The sequence below is a fragment of the Lagenorhynchus albirostris genome, chromosome 1 (assembly GCF_949774975.1).
Source record: "Lagenorhynchus albirostris chromosome 1, mLagAlb1.1, whole genome shotgun sequence".
In the NCBI taxonomy this organism is placed as follows: domain Eukaryota; kingdom Metazoa; phylum Chordata; class Mammalia; order Artiodactyla; family Delphinidae; genus Lagenorhynchus; species Lagenorhynchus albirostris.
Window position 1 is genome coordinate 166749906 of NC_083095.1, and position 24895 is coordinate 166774800.

A 24895-nucleotide genomic window follows, 5' to 3' on the forward strand; every position below is an offset into this window, starting at 1 on the left:
GAGGAAACAGTCAAGCACAGTTTTAAATATTAGAGAAAGGGAACAAAATCATCTCTGATGTTCCGCATGGCAAACACTAACCCTTCTCGAAATGTGAAAACAGCCATGAATCTTTCTTTCAGGAACAGCTCTGAGTCTGATCTGGAAATGCAGAATTTACCCAGACAGTATATTCCATTGGAGAGTATTGACTGTCCTAATATGGGTACAATTAGGCTGTCATTTATAGAGCTAAAACTACTGTTACCATGATATGAATCATGTGAGCAATGAGAAAAATGTTATTTCATTGGTTAACTTTTCACCCCTGACCACTAAGGGGAGGAAGTCCTCTGAAAATCCTTCACACCTTCTTTTCTCTTTCTTCCCTCTGCATTTACGACAATCCATTGTGGTGGGTGGGGTTACAGGGCTCTTGGATTCACCAAGACTCTGGGAAAATAAGTAGGGGACTCAGTTAATCAGCCCATGTTATATTTGCAAAAAGACCTTCTCCAAGGTTATCTTAAAACTGTCAGGGCTTCCCTGGTGGCGCAGTGGTTGAGACTCCGCCTGCCGATGCAGGGGACACGGGTTTGTGCCCCGGTCCAGGAAGATCTCACATGCCACGGAGCAGCTGGGCCCGTGAGCCATGGCCGCTGAGCCTGGGCGTCCGGAGCCTGTGCTCTGCAACGGGAGAGGCCGCAGCAGTGAGAGGCCCGCGTACCGCAAAAAAAAAAAAAAAAAACCTGTCAAAAGTCAACAACAAAGAAAATGGCAGCCAGGGAACAAAGGATGGTAACCTACAAAGGAACCTCCATTAGGCTATCAGCAGATTTCTCAACAGAAACTTAATAGGCTGGGGGGAAGGGAGAAGGGTGGAATGACATTTTCAAAATACTGAAAGATAAAAAGTCAGCCAACAATACCCAGCAAAGTTATCATTCAAATATGAAGGCAAAATAAAGATTTTCCCAGACAAACAGAAGTTGAGGACGTTCATCAAATTTTCCTGCTTTACAAGAAATGTCAAAAGGAGCTCTTGTACCAGAAACAAAAAGGCAAAACTTTGAGCAAGGTGATAAATAGAGTTAATCAGAAAGTTTAAACTCTATATCAGAATAGGTTTTTAAAAAATGCTTTATTATAGCATAAAGGTTAAAAGGGGGAAAAAGCAGAAAAAATAACTATAGCTACTTCAATTTGGTAACAAACTCACAACATAAAAGGGATAATTTGAGGCAAGAAAAACATAAAAGGGAAGTGGAAAAGAACAGAACTTGTATAGGCAAATGAAAATAGATGCTATCAGCAGGAAAAGGACTATTTTATCTATGAGATGTTGTATGCAAACCTCATGGTAACCACAAAACATAAACCCAGAGCAGAGACATGAAACATTTAAAAAAAAAGGAAAGAAACTGAAAAACACCATAGAAAACCACCAAACCAAAATGGGAGACAGAACACAAGAAAAAAGAAATAATGGAGATATAGAGCAACGAGAAAACAAAAGATAACATGGCATTACTAAGTCCTCATCTACCAATAATCACCCTAAATGTAAATGGATTGAATTCACCAATCAAAAGACACACAGTGGCTGGCTGGATTAAAAGCCAGACCCATCTATATGCTACCTCCCGGAGACTCACCTCAGCTCTAAAAACAAACACAGGCTAAAAGTGAAGGGTTGGAAAATGATACTCCAAGCAAATAGCGGCCAAAAGAAAGCAGGTGTAGCCACACTCATATCAGAGGAAATAGACCTCAAGCTTAAAAAGGTAACAAGAGACAAAGACGGACATTATATAGTGATAAAGGGAACAATTCATCACAAAGACATAACAGTGATTAATATATATGCACCCAACACAGGAGCAACAAAACACATAAATTATTAACAGACCTAAAGGGAGGAATTGATGGCAGCACAATAATAGCTAACACCTCACTTATGTCAATGAATAGGTCATCCAGACATAAAGTCAACAAGGAAACAGAGGCCTTAAATTAAACATAAGACCAGATGGATTTGATAAATTTGTACAGAACATTCCATCCAAATGCAGCAGAATATACATTCTTCTCAAGTGCACATGGGACTTTCTCAAAGACAGACCATATGTTGGGACACAAAATAAATTTCAATAAATTTAAGAAGATTGAAATCATATCAAACATCTTTTCTGATAACTATGGTCTGAAGCTAGAAATCAGCTACAACAAGAAAGCTAGAAAAATCACAAATATGTGGAGACTGAACAACATGCTAGTAAACAAGTTTTGATTTCTTCTTTTCAATGAAGAAATCAAAAGAGAAATCAAAAATTACCTGAAGACAAATGAAAATGAGAATACAGTGTACCAAAATCTATGGGATGCAGCAAAAGTGGTAACAGGAGGGAAGTTTATGGCAATACAGATCCACCTCAAGAAATGAGAAAAATCTCAAATAAACAAACTAAACTTATACCTAAAGGAACTAAAAAACTAGCAAATGAAGCCCAAAGTCAGTAGAAGGAAGAAAATAAAAATCAGAGCTGAGTGAAATACAGACTAAAAAGACAATAGAAATATCAGTGACTAAGAGCTAGTTCTTTGGAAAGATAAACAAAATTGACAAGCTTTTAACTAGACTAAGAAAAAAAGAGAAGTCTCTGATAAATAAAATCAGAAAAAAAGAGGAGAAATAACAACAGATATCACAGAAATTCAATGGATTATAAGAGAATATTATGAGCAGTTATATGACAACATATTGGACAACCTAGAAGAAATGCACAAATTCTTAGAATCACGCAACCTTCCCAGACTGAATTATGATGAAATAGAAAATTTGAATAAACTGATCACTAGCAAAGAGATCAAAAGAGTAATCAAAAACCTCCCAAGAAACAAAAATCCAGGACCATACAGCTTCACAGGTGAATTCTACCAAACATTCAAAAATATTTAACTCCTATCCTTCTCACAATCTTAGAAAAAATTGGGAACACTTCCTAACTCATTTTATGAGGCCAACATTACCCTGATACCAGACCAGACAAGGACAACATAAAAAAAAGAAAATTACAGGGCAATATCTCTGATAAACATAGATACAAAATCCTCAGAAAAATATTAGCAAACTGAATATAACAATACATTAAGAGGATCATACATCACGATCAAGTGGGATTTATTCCAGGGATGCAAGGATGATTCAATATTCACAAATAAAACAATGATTCACCATGTTAACAAAATGAAGGATGGAAACCATGTTCATCTCAATAGATGCAGAAAATGCATCTAAGATTCAATACTCATTTATAGTAAAAACTGTCAAAAAAATGGGTATAAAAGGAATGTACCTAAACATAATAAAGGCCATATATGACAAACCCACAGCAAACATTATACTAAATGGTGAAAAAATGAAGTCTATCCCTCTAAGATCAGGAACAATGCAAGGATGCTCACTCTCACCACTCTTATTCAACATAGTATTGGAAGTCTTAACCCAGATCAGTTAGACAAGAAAAAGAAATAAAAGGCATCTAAACTGGAAAGGAAGGTTCAAACAGACAAATTCATTGATTCACTCATTTCAGGTTTAGAATTTGTCTCTTCCAGATAAAGAGACATCAAATAGGCGTTAAAAACAATCACTCATTTAAATAAAAATTAACAGCTGTTGTGTCTAATCTGCTTCTTGCATCTTTTGAAGGTTTCCTTTTTTCATTCAGATAATTTATTTTTCGTAAGACTTCCAATTAGTTCTTTCTCCCATCTGTCTTTTTTTTTTTTACTTACTTAGTTTTCTTCTCCTTTCATAAACGTTTGTCCCTTCTTAATTTCCTTTGAGAATGCCAAACCACATTATTTTTACATCATGCTCATATTACATTATTATTTTTACGTCTTCTTGTGTGATTTTTTTTCCTATTTGTTACATCTTTTGGTTCTGTTCTATGGTGGTAGATTCCCTCATTTGCATCGTTATTTTTCATTTGAGAAACAATCTTGTGCCTGCATGTCTTGGGGTTTTGTGGTAACTCTTGTGGTTCCAGGTCTTATGTTAAGATTTAGGATTATTGCAGTCCAAATGTCAGGTTTCCTAACATCAATTCCAAATAGGCCAATATTGGTATGACCTTTTAGTATTTTACTGGGAGTATCCTAGCTGAATCTCTTGAATGAATTCCATGATATCTCAAGCCCATAGTGTTTGGAATTGCAATTTCCATAGGCTCTTGTTGGCAAAGACTGTTTTTGACAGCTTTGATTCCAAAGAATAAAATACAGAAATTATCACCGAACTAGGAATTTTGTCCCAGTTGGCTCAGTTCTACAACCACAAAGCTATTCTTTCAGTCTGCCTTGGGCATGGGTGCCATTCATAAGCCATGCCATCTCAGGCTTTATCTTGAAACTTCCTATAGGTCCAGGGAATATCTGTTCTTTATCTTTGTGGTACTGCAAGTCAGCATGGAATGAAATAGTTACTTTGCTGTGCAGGTTATGAAAGAATTTTGACATCTCTAAATGCTGTGCAGGCAGGAAATGTCTGGACAAAGAGAGCTGCCACAAAAGAGCAGAGATAAGCAAGTAAATTCACAGAAATGGAAAGTTCCTTGAGGTCTGATTCCACTGTCCTTAGGAGGGAAATGCCCCTTTGAAAATGAGTTTCTCCAAAACTATTCCACACAGTCTCATGTGAATAAGCCTGGAAACCTTCTAACCTACTTTGCTAAGATGTAGATGATGACAAAAGAATGGCCTATTTCCCATTCCAGTTCACCTCCATAGACCTGAGAACTATTAGAAACACTGACAATTTGACTACAGGTGTATCAAATCCTTTAAGGGTGTTGTTATGAGATAATCACAAAATCTGACTCTTAGACTCTCAAAAAAGTTTTCTTTTTAATTAAGGGTAATAAACTGTTAGAAAGAATAAAAATTGGACAATACATTGTTTATTTTTAATAAGAGACTATTTTTAGAGTAGTTTTAGAGTGACAGGGAAATTGTATACAAAGTACCGCAAGTTCTCATACCCCCTCTCCCCGCCCCCCACTTTGCCCTGTTATTAGCATTTTGCATTACTGTGGGACATTTGTTACAACAGATGGAAGGTAACACCCCAACTGTACTGACCAGCTATTAGGAAATATGTTGGAGGAGAAGCAAGGTTAAAGCAGTACCCATGGAGTAAGAAGAGAATTGAAGCCCGTTAACTTGGTTGTACTTCTATCAGAGTGGTAGATAGTGGTAGATTATTACTTTATAATAAGTAAAGTGTTATAAAATAATAAAGACATCATTAATTTTTTGCAAAATTTTAACTCATATTTTTAATGAGTAAATTTTAAATTCCTGATATACTTACATTATTGTAAATTATTATAAGAGAATGTTGAACAATTATTAACAATATGCTGGACTAGAAACCTCCACATACCAATATCTTTCTTGTTTTTCCAATGATGAAGCCCCCTTTTTTTTTTTTTTTTTTTGCTGTATGCGGGCCTCTCACTGTTGTGGCCTCTCCCGTTGCAGAGCACAGGCTCCGGACGCACAGGCTCAGCGGCCATAGCTCACGGGCCTAGCCGCTCCACGGCATGTGGGATCTTCCCAGACCAGGGCACGAACCCGTGTCCCCTGCATCGGCAGGCGGACTCTCAACCACTGCGCCACCAGGGAAGCCCGAAGCCCCTTTTTGACCAAACATCGTCTGAAACACTTAGCTATCTTACACTACTCTACACCACACATACACACATACACACACACAATTTAAAGGAATGATTAATGAGCGTTTTTCAAAATGTTAAACTTTAGTAAAGAAATAAAACTTCACAATGAAAGAAAATTTGCTTTTTTACCTTTTCAATCAGAAAAAAATTATTTCATTTCTTCTTCTTTGCTTTATAATAAGAATATCCAGTCCTGACAAGGGTGCAATCCTGAAAAGGGTAACAAAAAAAAAGACATGCTGGCAAGGTGCTTAGTGGAGGTTAATTATTGATAGTTTTTGCAGTATGCAAACAGACTGTTGGAGGGGTTATATCTTTCACCCAGTGTATAACTTTTAAAGAACTATCACAATGTAACTCCCCCCGAAAGATAAATATTTTATATAATTTATTATCTTGCTCAACATTAGCCATAAAGGAAAAACCTGTAAACAAGTTAAATTATAATAAATTTGGGAGGAGTTAGGGAAATCATGAAACACTGATACAATGGAATGTTATGAAGCCAAATAAAATTTAACATGTACAGTGATGTCAGCAAAATGCTAAGCTGCGATTTTGGAAATTGTGTGTCCGTTTTCATTTGTCTCAAGGGATTTCTTTATTTCCTCTTTGATTTCTTCAATGTCCATTGGTTTTCTAGTAGCATATTGCTTAGTCTCCACTTATTGTTTGTTTGTTTAATTTTACTTTCTATAATTGATTTCTAATTTCATGTTGCAATCAGAAAAGCCTCTTGATACAATTTCCATCATCTTACATTTACTGAGACTTCTTCTGTGGCCTAGAATGTGATCTATCTTGGAGAATGTTCCATGTGCACTTGCAAAGAATTTGTTTCCTGCTGTTTTTGGATGGAATGTCCTTTAAATATCTGTTAAGTCCAACTGGTCTAATGTATCATTTAAGTCCAGTTTTTCCTTATTGATTTTCTGTCTAGATCATCTAACCTTCGATGTAAGTGGAGTGTTAAAGTCCCCTACTGTTATTGTATTCCTGTCAATTTCTCTATTTAGGTCTGTTATTTGCTTTATATATGTAGGTACTTCTAAATTAAAGGCATATTTGTTCACAAATGTTATAGACTCTTCTTCGATTGATGCCTTTATCATTATATAATGCCCTTATTTGTTTTTTATTATGGACTTTGTTTTAAAGTCTACTTTGTCTGATATGGGTATTGCTAGAACAGGTTTTTTTTTGTTTTTGCCTCCATTTGCATGGAGGATATTTTCCATCCCCTGACTTTCATTCTGTGCATGTCTTTAGCTCTGGAGTGAGGCTCTTGAAGGCAGCATGTATACTGTTCTTATTTCTTTATCCAATCAGCCACTCTATGTCTTTTGATTGGAGGATTGAGTCCATTGACACTTAAAGTGACTGATAGTACTGTACTTATTGCCATTTTGTTACTTGTTTTCTGGTTGTTTTTGTAGTTTTTCTTGTCTTTTTATTCTTCTTTTAGTCTGTTATCTTTTGATTTGATAACTTTATTTGTGTTATATTTGGGTTACTTTCTCTTTAATTTTTGTGTATCTACTGTAGGGTTTTTCTTGTGGTATTTTTGTTGTTGTTTTGGATTTTTTTTTGCAGTACGCGGGCCTCTCACTGTTGTGGCCTCTCCCATTGTGGAGCGCAGGCTCCAGATGCGCAGGCTTAGCGGCCATGGCTCACGGGCCCAGCCGCTCCGTGGCATGTGGGATCCTCCCAGACCGGGGCATGAACCCATGTCCTGTGCATCGGCAGGTGGACTCTCAACCACTGCGCCACCAGGGAAGCCCTCTACTGTAGGTTTTGGATGTATTATTACCATGAAGTTTATATATGTCAACCTATACCTATATCTACTTGCTTTATATATCGTTTATATCGTATATATACGTATATATCATTTAAGCTCTAACACATTCTAAAAGATCTACATTTTACCCCTCCATCCTGACATTTTGTGTTTTTGATGTCATATTTTACATCTTCATGTCTATCCCTTTTTAATTTAGTCTTTTACATTTGTACTAGTTTATTTAAGTTTGTACTAGTATATTTAAGTGGTTGATGCACCACCTTTACTATGCATTTGGCTTTACTAGTGGGATTTTACCCTTTTTATATTTTCTTATTTCTTGTTATAGCCTTTTCTTTTTCACTTAAGGGGGACACTAATATTTCTTGTAGGGTCAGTTTAGTGGTGGTAAACTCAGTTTTTGCTTGTCTGGGAAACTCTTTAGCTCTCCTTCAATTCTGAATGATAATTTTGCTGAGTAGAGTGTCCTTGATCATAGGTTTTTTTTTTTTCTTCCTTTCAGCACTTTAAATATATCATGCCACTCCCTTCTGGCCTGCAATATTTCTACTGAGAAATCAGCTGATAGCCTGATGTGGTTTTCCTGGTATGTGACTCATTGTTTTTCTCTTGCTGCCTTTAGAATTCTCTATTTTTAACTTTTGCCATTTTAATTATGATATGTCTGGTTGTGGGCCTCTTTGGTTTCATCTTGTTTGAGACTCTCTGTGATTCCTGCACCTGGATATCTTTTGCCTTCTCAGATTTGGGAACTTTTCTGCCATAATTTCATCCAATATATTTTCTGCCTCTTTCTCTCTTTTCTTCTCTTTCTAGGACCCCTATAATGCAAGTGTTAGTGCACTTGATGCTACCCTAGAGGTCCCTTAAACTGTTTTTATGAAAAATAATTTATTCTTTATTGCTGCTCTGATTGAGTGATTTCCACTATTCTGTCTTCCAGGTTGTGAAAGCGTTCTTCTGTGTCACCTAACCTGTTGTTAATTCCTTCTGGTGTATTTTGTATTTCAGTTACTGTATCCTTCAGCTCTGATTGGATCTTTTTAATATTTTCTAGTTCTTTGAGGTTCTCATTGTGTTCCTCTACTATCTTCCCACATTCAGTGAGCATTTTTATTACTATTGCTTTGAGTTTTTTATCAGGTAAATTATTTATCTTGCTTTCGATAGGGTTTTTTTCCCTGAGGTTTTATCTTGTTATTTCATTTGGAACATGTGTGTTTTTCTTCTAAGTTGTTTGTTCTTTTCTGTTTGTCTCTATGACATTAGGCAAACAGTTACCTATTCCAGAGTCTAAACGTGTGTCCTTGTGTGGGAGCATCTCTATGTGGTCTGCCTGTGACCAGTGGCATTGGTGGGAGAGCTGGATCTAAAGTAAGCACAGCCCATGTCTTCTCCCTAGGTGAGCCGGCAGCTGCTGTTTTGTTGGGAGATAGGGCTGGAGTCAGAGGGACTAGAGCCAGAGTTAGGTGTGAGCTGAGGCTTCTTCTAGGCCCAATGGCAATTGGTGACCTGTTGGGGGTAGGGCTAGGGCCCAAGGGGCTGGAGACACACTTCTGAGTTGCCACCACTTTCTGCCTGTGCATGTGATGGCTGCCTCTGCCTTAGCAGGGACCAGTGCCAGAGCAGGAGGGGATGGAGCAGGAGGCTCTGGGCATGCACTGAGGTAGTCCTGGCAGACCGGCCAGAGCGCCAAGCAGAATCCAATCTGCTGTCTCTGTTGGGACTGAAAGCAATCAAGTCTGTGTACACGCTCTTGAAGAACAGAGTCTTGGTTGCTTACAGCCCTATGGTAAGCCCCACTGGTTTTCAAACCAGCCAAGGGGCTCGTCTTCCCAGTGCCAGTCCTCAGACCTGGGGTGCCTAATATGGGTCTTGTACCCCTCGCTCTTTAAGGAGGATCCCTGAGCCTGTTTATACTCCTCTGGGTCACCTGCTAGGGGTGTGGGTCCTGAATGGATTGCTTCTCCTGCCCACATACTAGGCTCTGTGAGGTTCTTTCTTGATAGCTTGGGTTGTACAGAGCCATTCTGCTACTCTTCAAGTTGTTTGCAGTGAGAGTTACTCTATATGTAGTGGTAGTTTTGATGTCTTCATGGAGGAAGGTGAGTTCAAGATCCTCCGACTCTGCCTTTTGATCCCCCTCCCGAGTATTCTTACTTTGAAATCTTTATTATTTCACACACACCAAAACATGCAAGAAGCTTTAAACTAGAGACACAGATTTTAATTAGCTCCAATGATTATAGCAATTCTCTCCACACCCCTAGAATCAATAAATTCTGATACAACCATGGTGGATCACTCATAATCAATATTCTTCAGAATATGGATAGTCAGGGTGATCAGAAATGCTGAAAGAGAAGGAGGGAGATTAATTTTATTAACTCTGTCTCACACTTGTCAAGGAGAGTGTTCCTCTGTGGAAGCAGTTAGGATGCTCTAAAACTCTAAATTTACAATCAACTCGTTTACAACATACATATATGCAGGCTCCCGGTCCATATGTCAGCTGCATCTTCATATCCAGTTCCCACATTCACATGCAACATAAAAGCCACAGTGATATCTACCTTGGTTGGAATTACAATTTCTAAGAAGGTCTAAGAACTATAGATGAAATGCTAAGGTCACTTCAGCCCCAGGTGGAACATTTGGCCCTGGATGATGGCAATAATCACAGTAAGAATCTTGCTGATCTTTTTCACACATCCATCCAACACATAAACATGGAGCACCCCCCAAAATAGAGGGTGCTCTGTTAAAAAAACTTCTAATCTCTTGAGATATCATGTACACATAAGTAACTATACCGATAAAAAGGGATTACTGTTTTCTTAATTTATAACGTATTAAAACACGGGTTATCAAGGAATTAGTATTACTGCTGTTTTCCTTTTTTTCCATGTTTTTACTTTTCTTTCTAAGTTTGTCTTTTTCCATTCAATTCATTAAAGAGTGCATTCTGAGCAAGTCCATGTGCCGGGAGCCATGCTGTTGACCTGAGTCCACAAATATGAGTAAGTCTAGGCATTCACAGCCTAATAAGGAGAACACAGAAGAATACTTCAAAGATTTGAGTACAGAAAAGTAACTTTGCACCTGTTTTTTCATGTATAATATCCTTTCTCTGAATCATGATATAGCTTTACAAACAAGAGAAAGCGTTTTGACATCTTTCATTTGAAACTGTATCTTTATCAATAATTTGTATTCCCTTCTCTCTAAACTCCCTTCCAAATTTCTGTTTGATTAGTCTTCTTTCTCTTCAGTCCTGATATCCTTCTGCAGTAATTGAACATGGAATTCTATGTTTGTGAATTAAGTCAAAGTCGAAGAGGTAGGGGCTCCCCAGGGGGTGGACTCCTGATGGACAAGGGCAACACTGAGGTAAGTCTTAAATCAAGAAACCAGAGACACCCACACAATCTTATCTGGATGTATCCTGCTAAGCACACAGCAGTCACTTACTGGGCCAGTTAAGTTCATGATCTAATTCTAATTCAGTTTGGTGAGATTACAAGGATGAGGAAATGGAGTTATAATAGGGAAAAAGGTCCAATGAAGAGATAACTTTGGAAGAAATGGATGATGTCTTGGGAAAGAAATGCACGTTAGGGAGAAAAGCCACCAGACATTTAGGGGAGGGGGTGGAAGCATGCCCCACTGTGCCTTCGCAGCACCGACGTACATTGGCCTTTATGGGCTCCTCCTCCATACAAATATTAACATATTTTACAATTGTGTTAGGATAAAAATGAATGTATCCAGGCTGGATTCACTGTTACATAGTCATTACTAATACAAATCATTTTCCCGATTTAAAAAAAAATAAAGGTGAAACATTTTCCTACGTCCCTAAAAGAATAGTGGGCTGTAGGCACTGTGCCTTCTGTATCTAATGGGTACGTCAGCCCTGAGAGGAAGTACACCAGGCACAGAGATGAGGGGTATAAGGTAGTGAATTCACCACAATGTGAACTTTGGTGATTTTACTTATGAATTGTCCTGGGCCCTGCTCACATTTCTGTTAGGTCAGAGACGGAGCCCTGGAAGAAACCTCTGGTCTGAGGTCTACAGGAAGCCCTGGTTTACTCCTACACTGGAAATCAGGCCTGCCTTCCTGGTTAGGGAAGCTCAGTTTCTCTGCTGACCTACATGCTACAGAAAACAATGTGTGTGGACCTCCCTCCCACCCCACCCCGCCATCTCACCCATCTAGGTCATCACAGAGTACCGAACTGAGCTCCCTGTGCTATACAGCAGGTTCCCATTAGCTGTCTATTTTACACATGGTAGTGTATATATGTCAATCGAAATCTCCCAATTCATCCCACCCCTCCACCTCCAACCCCCGTGTCCACAAGTCCATTGTCTACGTCTGCGTCTCTATTCCTACCCTGCAAACAGGTTCATCTGTAAGGGGATATATGTATACATATACCTGATTCACTTCTTTGTACAGCAGAAACTAACGCAATGTTGTGAAGCAATTATACTCCAATAAAAAAGAAAAAAGAAAACAATGTGTGTGAAATATACACAAGTCACTTACAAGAGTAAATCATAATATCGTACATTACTGTTGAGACCATCAATTGCTTTCATGTCTTCTGGAGTTAATTCAAAATCGAGAACCTGGAAGGAAGGGAAGAATCACATTAACCTCTTCCCCAAGGAGTTGGCCTCCCCCTGGGAACTGGAGGACTTTCCAGCTGGATGGAGGCAAGAAGAGAGTACAGGGAAGACTCGCCTGTCCTCAGCTTCCAAGTGAACCAGCCTGGGAACACTTCTGCGGGGTTCTCCACCTCTCCTTCCCACTCCCTCTCCTTTTCTGCTCCATTTCATACACACACACACACACACACACACACACACACACACACACACACACACAGCTTGCAAGGCATCAATCCCAAATCTTTCTAAGTGAATTACTTGTGACAGAAAACAAACAAACAAAAATCTTTTTCCAGACAAAGGGGCAGTTGGACAACCTGGAGAAAATACTCGTACTTGACCAAACATTACACTGATTTTTCATTCCCAGCACCCCTAAGTATGACACAGCTTTGAGCTTAAGCAAGTATTGGAAGGAGAACCCCCTGCCGTGAAAACCTATCCGAGAAGCCCATATCAAACTTACTCATTCTCTATGAATAAATTGAACAAAAAAGATTATGTAAATGCCTTTGTAGAGAAAGTTATGAAATGTATTTAAAATATTAAAGAACACCTAAATAATTAGAAATTCATATCATAGTCATGGAATGGAAATCTCAATCTTAAAAAGAAATCAGTTTTCTCTAAAGTGATCTAGTGTTTCAATGCAACATGAAGCAGACTTAAAGATTTTTTCTTTTGTAGAAGTTGGTAAAGTGATACTAAATTTTATATAAAAGAACAGCTAGTCAAGAGCAGCCAAGACATCCTTAAAGAAGAAAAATGTACCGTTCTTCAAAGCAAGACTTATTTTCCACTACAATAAGACAGTGCAGCAAAGTAAATAGCTAACTAGAAGAAAGAGGCCAGAAATGTACTTATGGACACTTGATACACGACAGAGTTGACAATGAAAATCTGTGGGAAAATATGGACATTAGGTTTCTATTTAAGTATATGTATATATATCCATTTTCATGTCATATTAGAAAATCAGTTCCAGGTGTATTACAGGGCTAAATTTGAATGGAAAGACAAAAACAAATTTTCAGGGTAATATTTCCCTGCCCCTTGAATTGGCCTGACCTGTAATTTGCACTGGACAATGAAATTTGCCAGAAGAAGTGGCGAGTCAGTTCTGAGCCTAGACATGACAAGGATTTTTTTTCCCACTCATTGCCTTGGTATCATACCACTGTGCTGAGATGAAGGCCAGGTTAGTGGCCACAGTCTAGCCAACTATACATGAAAAACGGTGTGGAGAAGAGGGCTGGCTCCTTTGACAACATCCAAATCCACCTGCTAAAGCAGCACTGCCTAGCTGCTCTGCAAAGACAAGAGAGGGCCCAGCCAAGGAGAGAACAGCTTAGCTGAATGAAGCTAATTGTCATACCACAGAATCATGAGATGCGTAAATGATTTCTGCATTAAACCCCTTAATGGGGGCGAGTTTGCTGTACAGCTATGGCTAACAGTATAATAATCGTCTCATACATATAAATCAAAAGACAACCTAATAAAAATGGACAAAGTCTTGAACAGGAACTTCACAAAGGCAGAAACTCAGGGAGATTAGAAGTATGAAAATGAAACTACGTTACTATTCAGAGGAATGCAAAATAAAACCATGATGACATGGAGGTTGAAGATCACTGCTGTAATCTGTGTGCTCCCCAAATTCATATGTTGGAAAACCCACTTCTACTGTAATGATATTAGAAAGTGGGACCTTGGAGTGGTGGTTAGGTCATGATGGTGAAGGCTTCATGAATTTGATTTAAATAATATCATATATCATATAAGAGACTCTGAGAGCTCCGTTGCCCCCCACTACATTAAGATACAAGGAGAAGCCTGTAACCTGGAAGAGGGCCCTCACGCGACCACACAGGCACCCTGATCGCAGACCTCCAGCTTTCAGAACAGTGAGAAACAAATTTCAGTTGTTTCTAAACCACCCAATCTGTGGTATTTCGTTATAGCAGCCCAACTGTCTAAGAAAATCACAATACAATTTCGTCAACTGAGAATAAAGATAATAAGATATCACTTGCAGGGTGACAGAATAAATTGCAGATGTAATGCTGGAACTAAAATCTCCATTTTCTGTCCAATCTTAATCCTATCCAGCCATGCCACCTCTCCTGTTGCCACAGTAGGAGGAGAAAACCATTAGGAATATACATAAGGCATACGTGCACGATAAATAACAGATAAATCATCTTGGCCCAAAGATAGTCTTGAGAGCTGGACAAAGAATGACCCTCGTGAAGGATATTATTTAGAACCCCTGTGCCCACAGCCCCATTCATCACCTGCATGTTCTCTTTGATCCGCTTCTTATTGTAACTCTTGGCCAGGACCACAACCCCACGTTGCATCTGGTAGCGAAGGGCAATCAGTGCTGGGGTTTGCTTGTGCTTTTTTGCAATGGCACAAAGAACTGGGTCCTCCAAGAGAACTGGGTAGCTCGGATTCACCCTGGAAGGAAATTAGGAAAATGCTGAAGATCTGAGACTGAGTATTCAGTTTGTTAGGAGGCTTCCCAAACAGACCAAGTAGGTCCACTCTAGACCACTGCTTCTCAAAATGTGGTCCATGGACCAACAGCATCAGTATCACCTGGGACCTTGTTAGAAATGCAAATTCCATGGCTTAACTGCAGACAAACTGAATCAGAAACTCAATTGTGGCACCTGGCAATCTGTGTTTACAAAGCTCTCCAGGTCATTTGGATGCATGATTGAGTTGAGATCAATGCTTCCACAATCATGTTTTTTTTCTGTTTTACATCTCAGTAGCTGTTTTTATTCTCCAATCACAGCCCCAAAGTAAGTACAAGAGCATGAAAAGAAAAAGAGAAGGAAAAGACTGGGATATTTTTTAGTTTAATTTTCTCAGGTATTGATAAAAATTGAGTAGTCTCAAAATGAGAACTATTCATTTCATCATTACTTACAGTGTGCAATACTTCTACAGATGTTTACAAAAATGGTTCAAACTGTAATTTTTTGGATCATGATAGACCTGGGAGTTATATGTTATTATCCTGATTTTATACATAAGGTAAGTGAAGCCTGGAGAGTCTATTACTAGTAATGTGTTCCTTAGGTAATAAATAAGTAAATCATGACTTAAGCTTATGTCTTAGGTCTCAGCTGGGGGATTATATATAGATTTTAATACAGACACGTGTTATTGATCAATCTACAACAGGACACATATAATATAAGAAAATTGGCTGGGTGATGGGAAGACAAAAGAGAAGGATTCCTTCCATCCTCCCCTTTCTCCCCCAAGCAAGTTGAGAGTTATCTCCAGAGCACTGAGTACGGTATGACTAAAAATATTTCATCAAAAACTGAATTTTAGGTAAACTCTCCATTGTCTTCATTAGGGTTCATTACCAATCTTTTAATCGTTGGGATCCCAGAGCACCATAGGCAACAAGAACAATATCATTTGACTTGCAGAAGTCCAACAGTTTGCTCTGATTGAGATAAGGATGACATTCCACCTGTAGAAGACCAACATAGAAGAGTTTCAGATTATATGAAATGGTAATGTAAATATGACAGAGAAATGTTAGGAGTTAAAAAAATCTAAAGAAAAAAACTGTGTAACATTAAATTTAAACTGGAAGTATCAACATCAAATAATGATTTTTTTTAAAAAAATACATTTTACATCTCTGTCCCTGAAAAGGTAAAAAATAATGACATTCCTGAGAACAAGTAACTCTAAGGATCAGATCTCAATTACTAAACACACTACCAAGAGACACGCCTAATTCCAGATCTGAGATAGAAAAACACCTGTTTGAGTCTTGGACATCAAATTTTGCAAAGAATTTGCTCCAAGACTCATGAAGAAATGTCTGAAGCACTAAAAGAACCAGTTTGATGGGGATCCCACTGGAGACATTTGGGTAGATTTGAGCATCAAAAGGAATAATGAATAAAAGCAAATGTAACACTGAGAGTAAATAAAAATCCCTGAGTCCCAAGTGATGAAAGAGAGAAAGAACAAAACTATTTGCCTCCACTGATGGTGATTATTACAATAAATCCTTTCTCAGAAACTGAGAATTAAGGGGAAGGAGTTAAGTTTTTACCCTGCCTTACAGGAATAAGGTATTTTATGCTGACTTAATGACAGAATTTTGTTTTTGCAATAAAATGTCAGGTAAGAAGATCAAAAAGAGTATTTAAGTTGAAAATATTGAAAAACATCCCAATGAAATAACTAATTCCGGTGAAAGTCATTGATGGATTCTCAACCATTATGTGAAAATTTGGGGAGAATCTAACTTCCCCAGATGACTAGGTAATTTCAACAGGGAAAATACACATTTCCAAACAAAAAATCTAGCTACCACTAGCTTTACCAGCAGAACAAAGTGCCATCATTCACAGTGGGACAAGCTGTCATCACGTGCTTCCTACTGGGGTGCATTTGAAGGGCACAGCATGCAAAGGACGTGTTCTTGTCAAAATGTTTAACCTTAAGGTAGTAAGGAGTTCAGATCTATCTACTTATTTACAGGAATTGAGAATAGAGAAACAAATTAACTAACATCACAAGATGATAGTCTGATAAATCTATTATATTTGTCAAAAACCTGTCTGGATATCATGGTTAAAAAAAATGATTGAGTGACCACCATGCTAGGTTAAAAGAGCTTGAGAAACATGTCTCAAAGTGATATGTGAATTACAATGAGATTCAAGTCAACAAAATATTACATACATAAATATATATACATACATATATATATATATATATATATATATATACATCTGGCAGTATGGCAAAATGTGAAAAATTTTGCATACAAGAGGGAAAATGGATGTTCTCTATCATACCCTTAACTTTGCTAATATCTGAAAATTTTCACAATGAAAACTTGGAGGCAAAATTAGTGCTAAAATCACATTAATTTTTAAACTTTTATAATTGAAAATGTTGATGCTGTATATAGATATATATAAATCTTGAATTTTACAAGCTACTTTTTCTGTAGAAGACTCTTACTCCTTGACTTCAGGTTGTACTTGTGGACATTACATGATATGAAATACAACAGTCACAGAAAAACAAATATTAATATCTAAACTGGTCAAACTCATAGAATTAAAGAGTAGAGTGATGGTTGTCAGAGTCTGGGAGCAAGGAGAAATCGGAAGTTTCTAAACATGGGTGTGAAGTCTATTACTCAAGATGACTAAATTCTAGAGATATGCTGTACAGTGTTGTCCCTGCAGTTAACAATATTGCATTACATTGTATTGTAATACTTAAAATTTAAGAGGACAAATCTCTTATTAAGTTTTCTCACCACAGAAAAGTAAAAATACAACAAAAAATATATGAGCAAAGGATCAAACAGAGAAAAAATGTGTTTAAACATTTAATTTTAAGGTAGAAATCAATGGGAGAACCATACCAAGACCAAGTAAATCACAAGGTCTGCTCTAATTCCTGAGTGACTATTTCATCTACTGTTAGGATCACCATAAGACATTAACTTCACGCTCTAACCTGGATGAATTTCATAGTCTCCAGCAAATTTTTCTGTACTATGCTTCCTGTTGAAGATCTCTAAAAGCTGAGACACTAAGACTAAGGACTCAGGCATCTGAACCCCACACAAACTCTTAAAACCTCAATGAGATCTCATTTTCGCTCTTTATTTGCTTTTCATTCCATGTATTCATGGCCTTCCTACCTGTACACAGTTCCCTCCAAGGCACTTTCACCATCCAATTTCCGGTCATCCTTTACAGCTCAGGGAAATGCCACCTTCCTCTAAGGTCTGGGTAACTATTCTAACCCTCCTTTATCTCCTTTACCTTCCCTAAATTCCTACCCACAATCTAGCAGGAAGCCCTCCCCATCTTTTCCACCAAGACTTTATCACACAGAGATACCATTCTGGGTTCTATTCACACCCTTCCAGACAGAGGCTCTGCTCTCTAGAATCTTCTGTCCCACAAAGGTAGGATGAATAGGAGGGGAAGACAAATAGACATCTGGCTCTACTACAGGAAGGAGGTTATGAAGAGCAGAAAGGAGAGGAGACGGAGGCTGCTCACCTGGTTGCAGACGGGCTTGTACTTGAGCCCAGGCTTGTTCAGGATCTTCTCCAGCTGTTTGCGGTTAAAGTTGGACACCCCGATGGACTTGGCTAGTCCTGCATCCTTACACTTCTCCAGGGCCTGGGGGTGGGGGGTAAGGGGTGGTGAACATGATTTGCAATGGGCTATAGAGCAAGAATAAATGCTGAAAAAATGCTAACAGGGTCACCTGTCAAGAATTAGCATGAATTATCAAGAAGAAAAGAGGGGAAGAAGGTTGTGACACAAGAATAAGAATTCCCTGGTGACACAGTGGTTAACAATCCGCCTGCCAATGCAGAGGACACGGGTTTAAGCCCTGGTCCGGGAAGATCCCACATGCTGCGGAGCAACTAAGCCCGTGCAGCACAACTACTGAGCCTGTGCTCTACTGCGAGAGGCACAGAGCCTGCGAGCCACAACTACTGAAGCCCACATGTCTACAGCCCATGGTCCACAACAAGAGAAGCCACCACAATGAGAAGCGTGCACACCACAGTGAAGACCAAACACAGCCATAAATAAATAAATAAATTTATAAAAATAAAATAAAATAAGAATTACTGTCTCTTCCTTCGAAAATCCCAGAAGAAGATATATCACACTGAAGGAAAGGGATGCTTATCTTCACTGTCCCAAATTCTTCTCCGTTCCTCTCTGTGAACCTTTCAGCAATGATTTCGTCCACACCACCCCAGCATAACAGCCCTTTAAAGTTCATGAACTGCTGAATCTGATGGTCCACAACCCATTCTCACAGGTGGAAGAAATGAAGGAGGTTCCCCCTCTCCTGGCTTCCTCCCCTGGGCTCTCTCCTCCACAGACTCACCTCCCAAGTGCGACAGAGATCCACTGTGTCAAATATCATTTTTCCATTTTCATCTTTGGGAAAAAGTTCCTCCCCTGGCTGGAATAGAATAGAAGCAGTCATTTTAAATGTGTCACTAAATAATTTCCCCACACTTAACCAGGCTGCCAGGCACATCTAGGACCAGGACACTAAACATCCATGAGGTAGGTGTAGCAACATTCTAGATCTCTTACACTTACTATATGTTTTAATAAATAGAATTTTCCTAGGTCCCAAAGGGGACTCAGAGTGACTTATGTAAAGAATGGCAATAAGTTACATGGCTTTATTTCCAGAAAAAAAGTTTAATCTTGACTTAAGCCTGACAATCCGATTTCCTTTTCCCTCTGAACATCTGATAGCCCTAGGGCAGGCACATGAATCAGCAAGGCTCTTTTTAGGTTAATATGGAATGTGGAAGATCCAGACGTGCTCTCAAATGTTAATGACCATGAGCCTTGAACTGATCAAGGTTAATTTGCCACCGAAGGAAAATGTTGAGGTAAAAATAAAGCAAACCAAGAGTACTACAAAGTTAAGGGATAGAAAAAAAGGAGACATTTCTGAAGAGTACTGCAAATCCTTAAATCTATCCATGGCTGGGACTTCCCATCTACATAGTCCAATAAACTCTTTTGCATAGGGTAGTTTGAGTAGATTTCTGTAACTTCAGATCAAGAGTTCTACATAATGCAGTTCTTAATGGCTAAGTGCAGTCTACAAAACTCATTGTGAAGACAGCCAATGGTGTAGGCAAGGTCTCCCAAGTCCCTATAAAGGCTGCTAGGTTTAGACCCACCCAGAGAGAGCACCACCAACTCCAGTCAATTTGAAAGGGTGAAAGAGGAGATAAACTTATCATGTTCAAGTGTAAGGCAGCTTCATTGCTCACCACTGCTGCACCAAACTGTGTGTTCATGAAATCCCCAAGAGGCCCGGGACCCTGTGTTGAATGTGTCTATTTTTATTTCCTCAAGTTTTTGAGGCAGAGGATGTGAGATTGTTGAACTCTTTTCTCTTGGAGGCATGGAAAGAAAATTAAGGATTCAAAGAAACCCAATAAAAAGATAATCAGAAATTATGATTTTGGGAATTCTACTCTAGTGTAATCATCCCTACATCTTACTAAGAAAAATCTGAATTCAACCATCCATGCAAGTTGATAGATATTCTCACACAAGAAATAAAATAGACGTGATCATACAAATCGCAAACCTTCAGAGCCGCTGGAAAATGAATAATATAGAGATCAACATAATCGAGTTGAAGATTTTTCAGTGACTTTTCCAAGGCTGGTTGAACGAACTCTGGTCGAAGGAAAGTGGACCAAAGCTGCAGAGATTAAAGAATGGGAGCTATGTTAAATTAATGCCTTAGGTAATTTTGTTTTTCTTCTTTCACCTAAAAATTAGACATTTTTCCTGATTAGAAACAGATGACCACAGAGGAAAACCACTCTGTTTCTTTTTCAGTTCCATTTTTGATCTAACCAACCCAAGTAAATTTTATTATTTGATTGATTTTATCATCAGTACATCATTCACAATAAAAAGAAATGATCCAAGAAATAAATGTATTATCAAATAATTACCATACTCATTATCTGAATTATGTTTGATAGAGTTTAAAAGCAGTTTACAGACTTAATCTAATTCTATCAAAGAATCAATCCTCTCAGGAATTAGTATCTGTTTGTTTACATAACTGTAGGAAAAGTGCTTTGAACATATTAATATGAGCAGAACATAATTCAAGACACTTTTGCTAGAGCTTGTGTAATATACAAACTGCCTCTCCTATTGCTCTCTCTCACTGATGGACGTAAGAACTGAGATTTAGAACTTGAAGAAATTTTAGAAAGTCCCCTAGATGATAAGGAAAGCTATAATCTGATCAATCAGTTCTGGCTGATTCATTAGCCCATATGAAATAACACAGCTCTGGTCTAGGCTCAGAGAAGTAAAGTGACTTTACTTTAAAATTAAAATTTGAACACAGCAATGATGAGAATGCCATCATCACTCTCATTTTCTTTTTGGATACCAGATTTAATATACAAATATGTGTGAAAAAAGTTATACCGATAAGCACAGTTCACCAGACAACTACTGGTCCTATTATATAATTGTCACCTGTGCACAATCATGTTGCACACATGTGCACACTCACACAACACACACAGCACCTTTGAAGTGTAGAATATGTCTTCTCTCTTCACAGTGCCATCTGCAATCTTGCTGCGAATGGCCTGTCCAACCTGCTCTTCATTTTGGTACAAATGAGCACAGTCAATATGGCGGAACCCAACATCAATAGCAAATTTGGTGACCTCCAGGGCTTCACTCTTAGGAACCTACATAAGCAACAAAGGTAGTAGTTGGATATCCACAGAATTAAGAGATTGCTAAGACACAAGCTTTGATCTTCCCAAGAATCAACTTTTCTTCATGCCTTTGGTTAGTTCTGCATGTGTGGTGATGAACGCATAACAATTTCTCTCAATGTTCCTGGTAAGTAATTAAAGTTGGACATCCAGGAAGTCCTTCAATCCCAGGCAATCACTGGTTCATCACTGACATTAGAGGTCCCCAAGACCACCTCCAGTTTCAGTGATTTTCTGGAGGAACTCATAAGACTGAGCATAAAGTTGTAGTCATGGATATGATTTATACAGTGAGATATTTTAAGCAAAGTCAACAAAGGTATAATGTTCATGGTACAAAGCATCAAGAAACAAGATGAATGCTTCTGAGAGTCCTCTGTCTACCAGTGTAGCCACACAGAACACACCAAATAAAAACCGTATCTATTCAAGTTGTACAAAGTGATGTTTTCATATAAGTATCTATTGTGAAATGATTTACCAAAATCAAGCTAGTTAACAGATCCATCACCTCACATAGCTAACTTTTGGTTGTGGTGAGAATACTTAAGATCTACTCTTTTAGCAAATCTCAAGAATATAACCCATTATTATTAACTATAGTCACCATGTTGTACATTAGGTCTCAAGAGCTTATTCATCTTATAACTGAAGGTTTGTACCCTTTGACCAATATCTTTATATTTTTCCCAGCCACGGCCCCAGCTTCTGGTCACCATGCCTCTATGCTTCTATGAGTTTGATTTTTCTGCTTCTATGAGTTTGATTTTTTAAGATTCTACCCATAAAGAGATCATGCAGTATTTGTCTTTCTATGTCTGGCTTATCTCACTTAGCTTAACGTTCTCTGGGTTCATCCATGTTGTTGCAAATGGCAGGATAACTTCTTTTATAAGGCTGAATAATATTCCATTTCTTTTTATGTGATTCAGAATCTTTTCTTTTTCAAGGAGGTAGAGACTTGGTTTAACTGCCCTTTGTTGGGTCTAGTCCTGGTTTTCCTTAAATGTACAGGCATTCGGAGATCTACCCAGGAATTAACCAGTGAGCTTCAGGAATAGCCTGGACCCTTCCCTCCCCTCATCCTACTTTATGCTGCAAATTAAACATGCCCTGGGGCTTCCCTCGTGGCGCAGTTGTTAAGAATCTGCCCGCCAACGCAGGGGACACGGGTTGGAGCCCTGATCCGGGCAGTTCCCACATGCCACGGAGCAACCAAGCCTATGTACCACAACTACTGAGCCTGCACTCTAGAGCCCGTGGGCCACAACTACTGAAGCCCACATGCCACAACTACTGAAGCCGGCATGCCACAACTACTGAAGCTGGCATGCCACAACTACTGCAGCCGGCGCGCCTAGAGCCCGTGCTCTGCAACAAGAGAAGCCACCACTCACCACAACTAGAGAAAGCCCACGCGAAGCAAAGAAGGCCCAACGCAGCCAAAAATTAATTAATTAAATAAAAATAAATAAATAAGTAAACATGTCCTGTCTTCAATCTCCAAAGTGTCTCTGAATATTTCCTTCTGTTTTATAGATGAAAAAGGTGAGACTCAAAGTTTAAGGACCAGTTCTTTGTCATACAGCTATGTACTCCAAAGACAAGATGGACAGCAAACTTTCTGGCTTCCAGTCTAGCAAATTGTCCATTTTGCCCCTCTTACACCCAAGCACTGAAGATTATAGTTTAATAAAAAATATATTACAAAAAAACAAGAATTGAAACCTTGCCCTATAAGACTGTAGCTTATCCCCTCAAGTGATATTATATATTCCATTAGAATAACTTTCCAAGCAGAAACAGAAAAACAAGACAAAACACAGGCGGAGCATTTCTAGTCTGGCACCTAGCAGGCACAACACAGTAGAAAAGCAATTCTCTCCCATTATTTTTCATTCACCTCATCTTCAGGACCTTTTACCTCAAATACTTCTTTTCAGAAAGAGGAAAGAGTTCTTGAATGAACGAAACATACAGAGAAACCACACAATTGCAATCACCCTCAAAGCAAAGCAGCTGACAGTCAGTGTTCTTGATGGCTGAGTTTCACCTCTTCTGCCAAGCTGGGAAACAGACAGACACTGGAGGGAAACCCAGAGTCATCGGTAGGTGACCACAGCTTCAAACCCTGATGCCGAGGGAAGACTGAATGCTTCCTCCCCTTTCATAGGGGTTGGTTCTAGCCTGGTTAGTAGAACCAAGTGACCCTCCCAGAGTCGCACAGGAACTCAATAACTTGACAATCTAAGTCCACTTCCACTCACGTTACATCCATTTTCTTTTCTAACCTTAACCCCAACCCACAAATGTTACCTCCTCAGGGGCATAGGTTCCAAATCCCAGAATGGGAACGAAGTGGCCATCATTAAGTTCCAGACACTGGCATTTGGGGTCCATTGCCTGTTGCTCCTCTGACTAAGCAGACTCTGATTTTTTCTTCTGCCCTCACAGGCTGTGAATAACAGGAAGGTAACACCCCAACTGTACTGACCAATGTTAGCAGAAATATTGCAGGAGGAGCATGATTAAATCAGTAGCCATGGAGCAAGGAATATTTGAAGGCAATTAACTTGTTTGAGTTTTTTATCAGAATAATATTAAGTATTGTATAATGATTAATAAATCACTAATTGCTTGGAAATATTTTACCTCATATTTTTAATAAGTAAATTTACAATTCTGGATCCACTTACATTACTGTAAATTATTGCATGGGATTTGCTGAACAATTATTGACCATATGTTAAGACTAGAAACCTCCACATACCAATCTTTTTGGTTTTTCGTATTATGAAGCCCAATCTTGACCAAACGTTAGTTGAAACAATTAACTATATTACAGCACACACACACACACACACAATCACACAACTTAAAGGAGTGACTAATAAGCATTTTTCAAAATGTCAGCACTTAATAAAGAATGAAAACATCAAATGAAAATAAATTTGCCTTTTGACATTTCCCACCAGCAAAATTATTTTGCTTGCAGATGGGGGTGAAATCCTGAAAATGATACCAAAATCAGACATTCTAGCAAAGTGCTTATGGGAGGTTAATTATTAATAGTTTTTACTGTGTGCTGTATGCAAGCAGAATCTTTGTTCATACATTTTACCTAGTTAGAGAACTTCTGAAAATTGTCATGATGTAAATGATACTTTATATAATTTATTATCTTGCTCAACATTATCCATAAAAGAAAAATCTGTAAACAAGTTAAATTATAATAAAATTGGGAGGAGTTAGGGAAATCGTGAAACATTGATACAAGGGAATGTTGTGAAGCCAATTAAAATTTAACATGTAGATTAATGTCAGCTAAATGGTGAGGTAGGAAGTGCTGAATTCTCT

At 38.5% G+C, this 24895-nt stretch overlaps 1 protein-coding gene across 6 annotated transcripts in view; it reads right to left on the bottom strand.

The window, feature by feature from the left end:
• Positions 1-5860: 5860 nt before the first annotated feature.
• Positions 5861-24895, bottom strand: part of LOC132525824 (dihydrodiol dehydrogenase 3) — a 42177-nt gene continuing 23142 nt past the window's right edge. For 2 of the 6 annotated variants that reach the window (XM_060159274.1, XM_060159295.1), the window contains 8 exons: positions 21341-21508; positions 20371-20487; positions 19135-19212; positions 18285-18407; positions 15597-15706; positions 14505-14670; positions 12083-12165; positions 9733-9881 (listed from right to left, as the gene is read on the bottom strand). In XM_060159274.1, coding sequence (XP_060015257.1) covers positions 9839-9881; positions 12083-12165; positions 14505-14670; positions 15597-15706; positions 18285-18407; positions 19135-19212; positions 20371-20487; positions 21341-21508 — 888 coding nt within the window. In that variant the 3' untranslated portion in view covers positions 9733-9838. Of the gene's footprint in view, positions 5934-9732; positions 9882-12082; positions 12166-14504; positions 14671-15596; positions 15707-18284; positions 18408-19134; positions 19213-20370; positions 20488-21340; positions 21509-23854; positions 23939-24895 lie in introns of those variants that run through there. The other 4 variants (XM_060159306.1, XM_060159326.1, XM_060159284.1 and 1 more) reach the window with 4 other exon arrangements.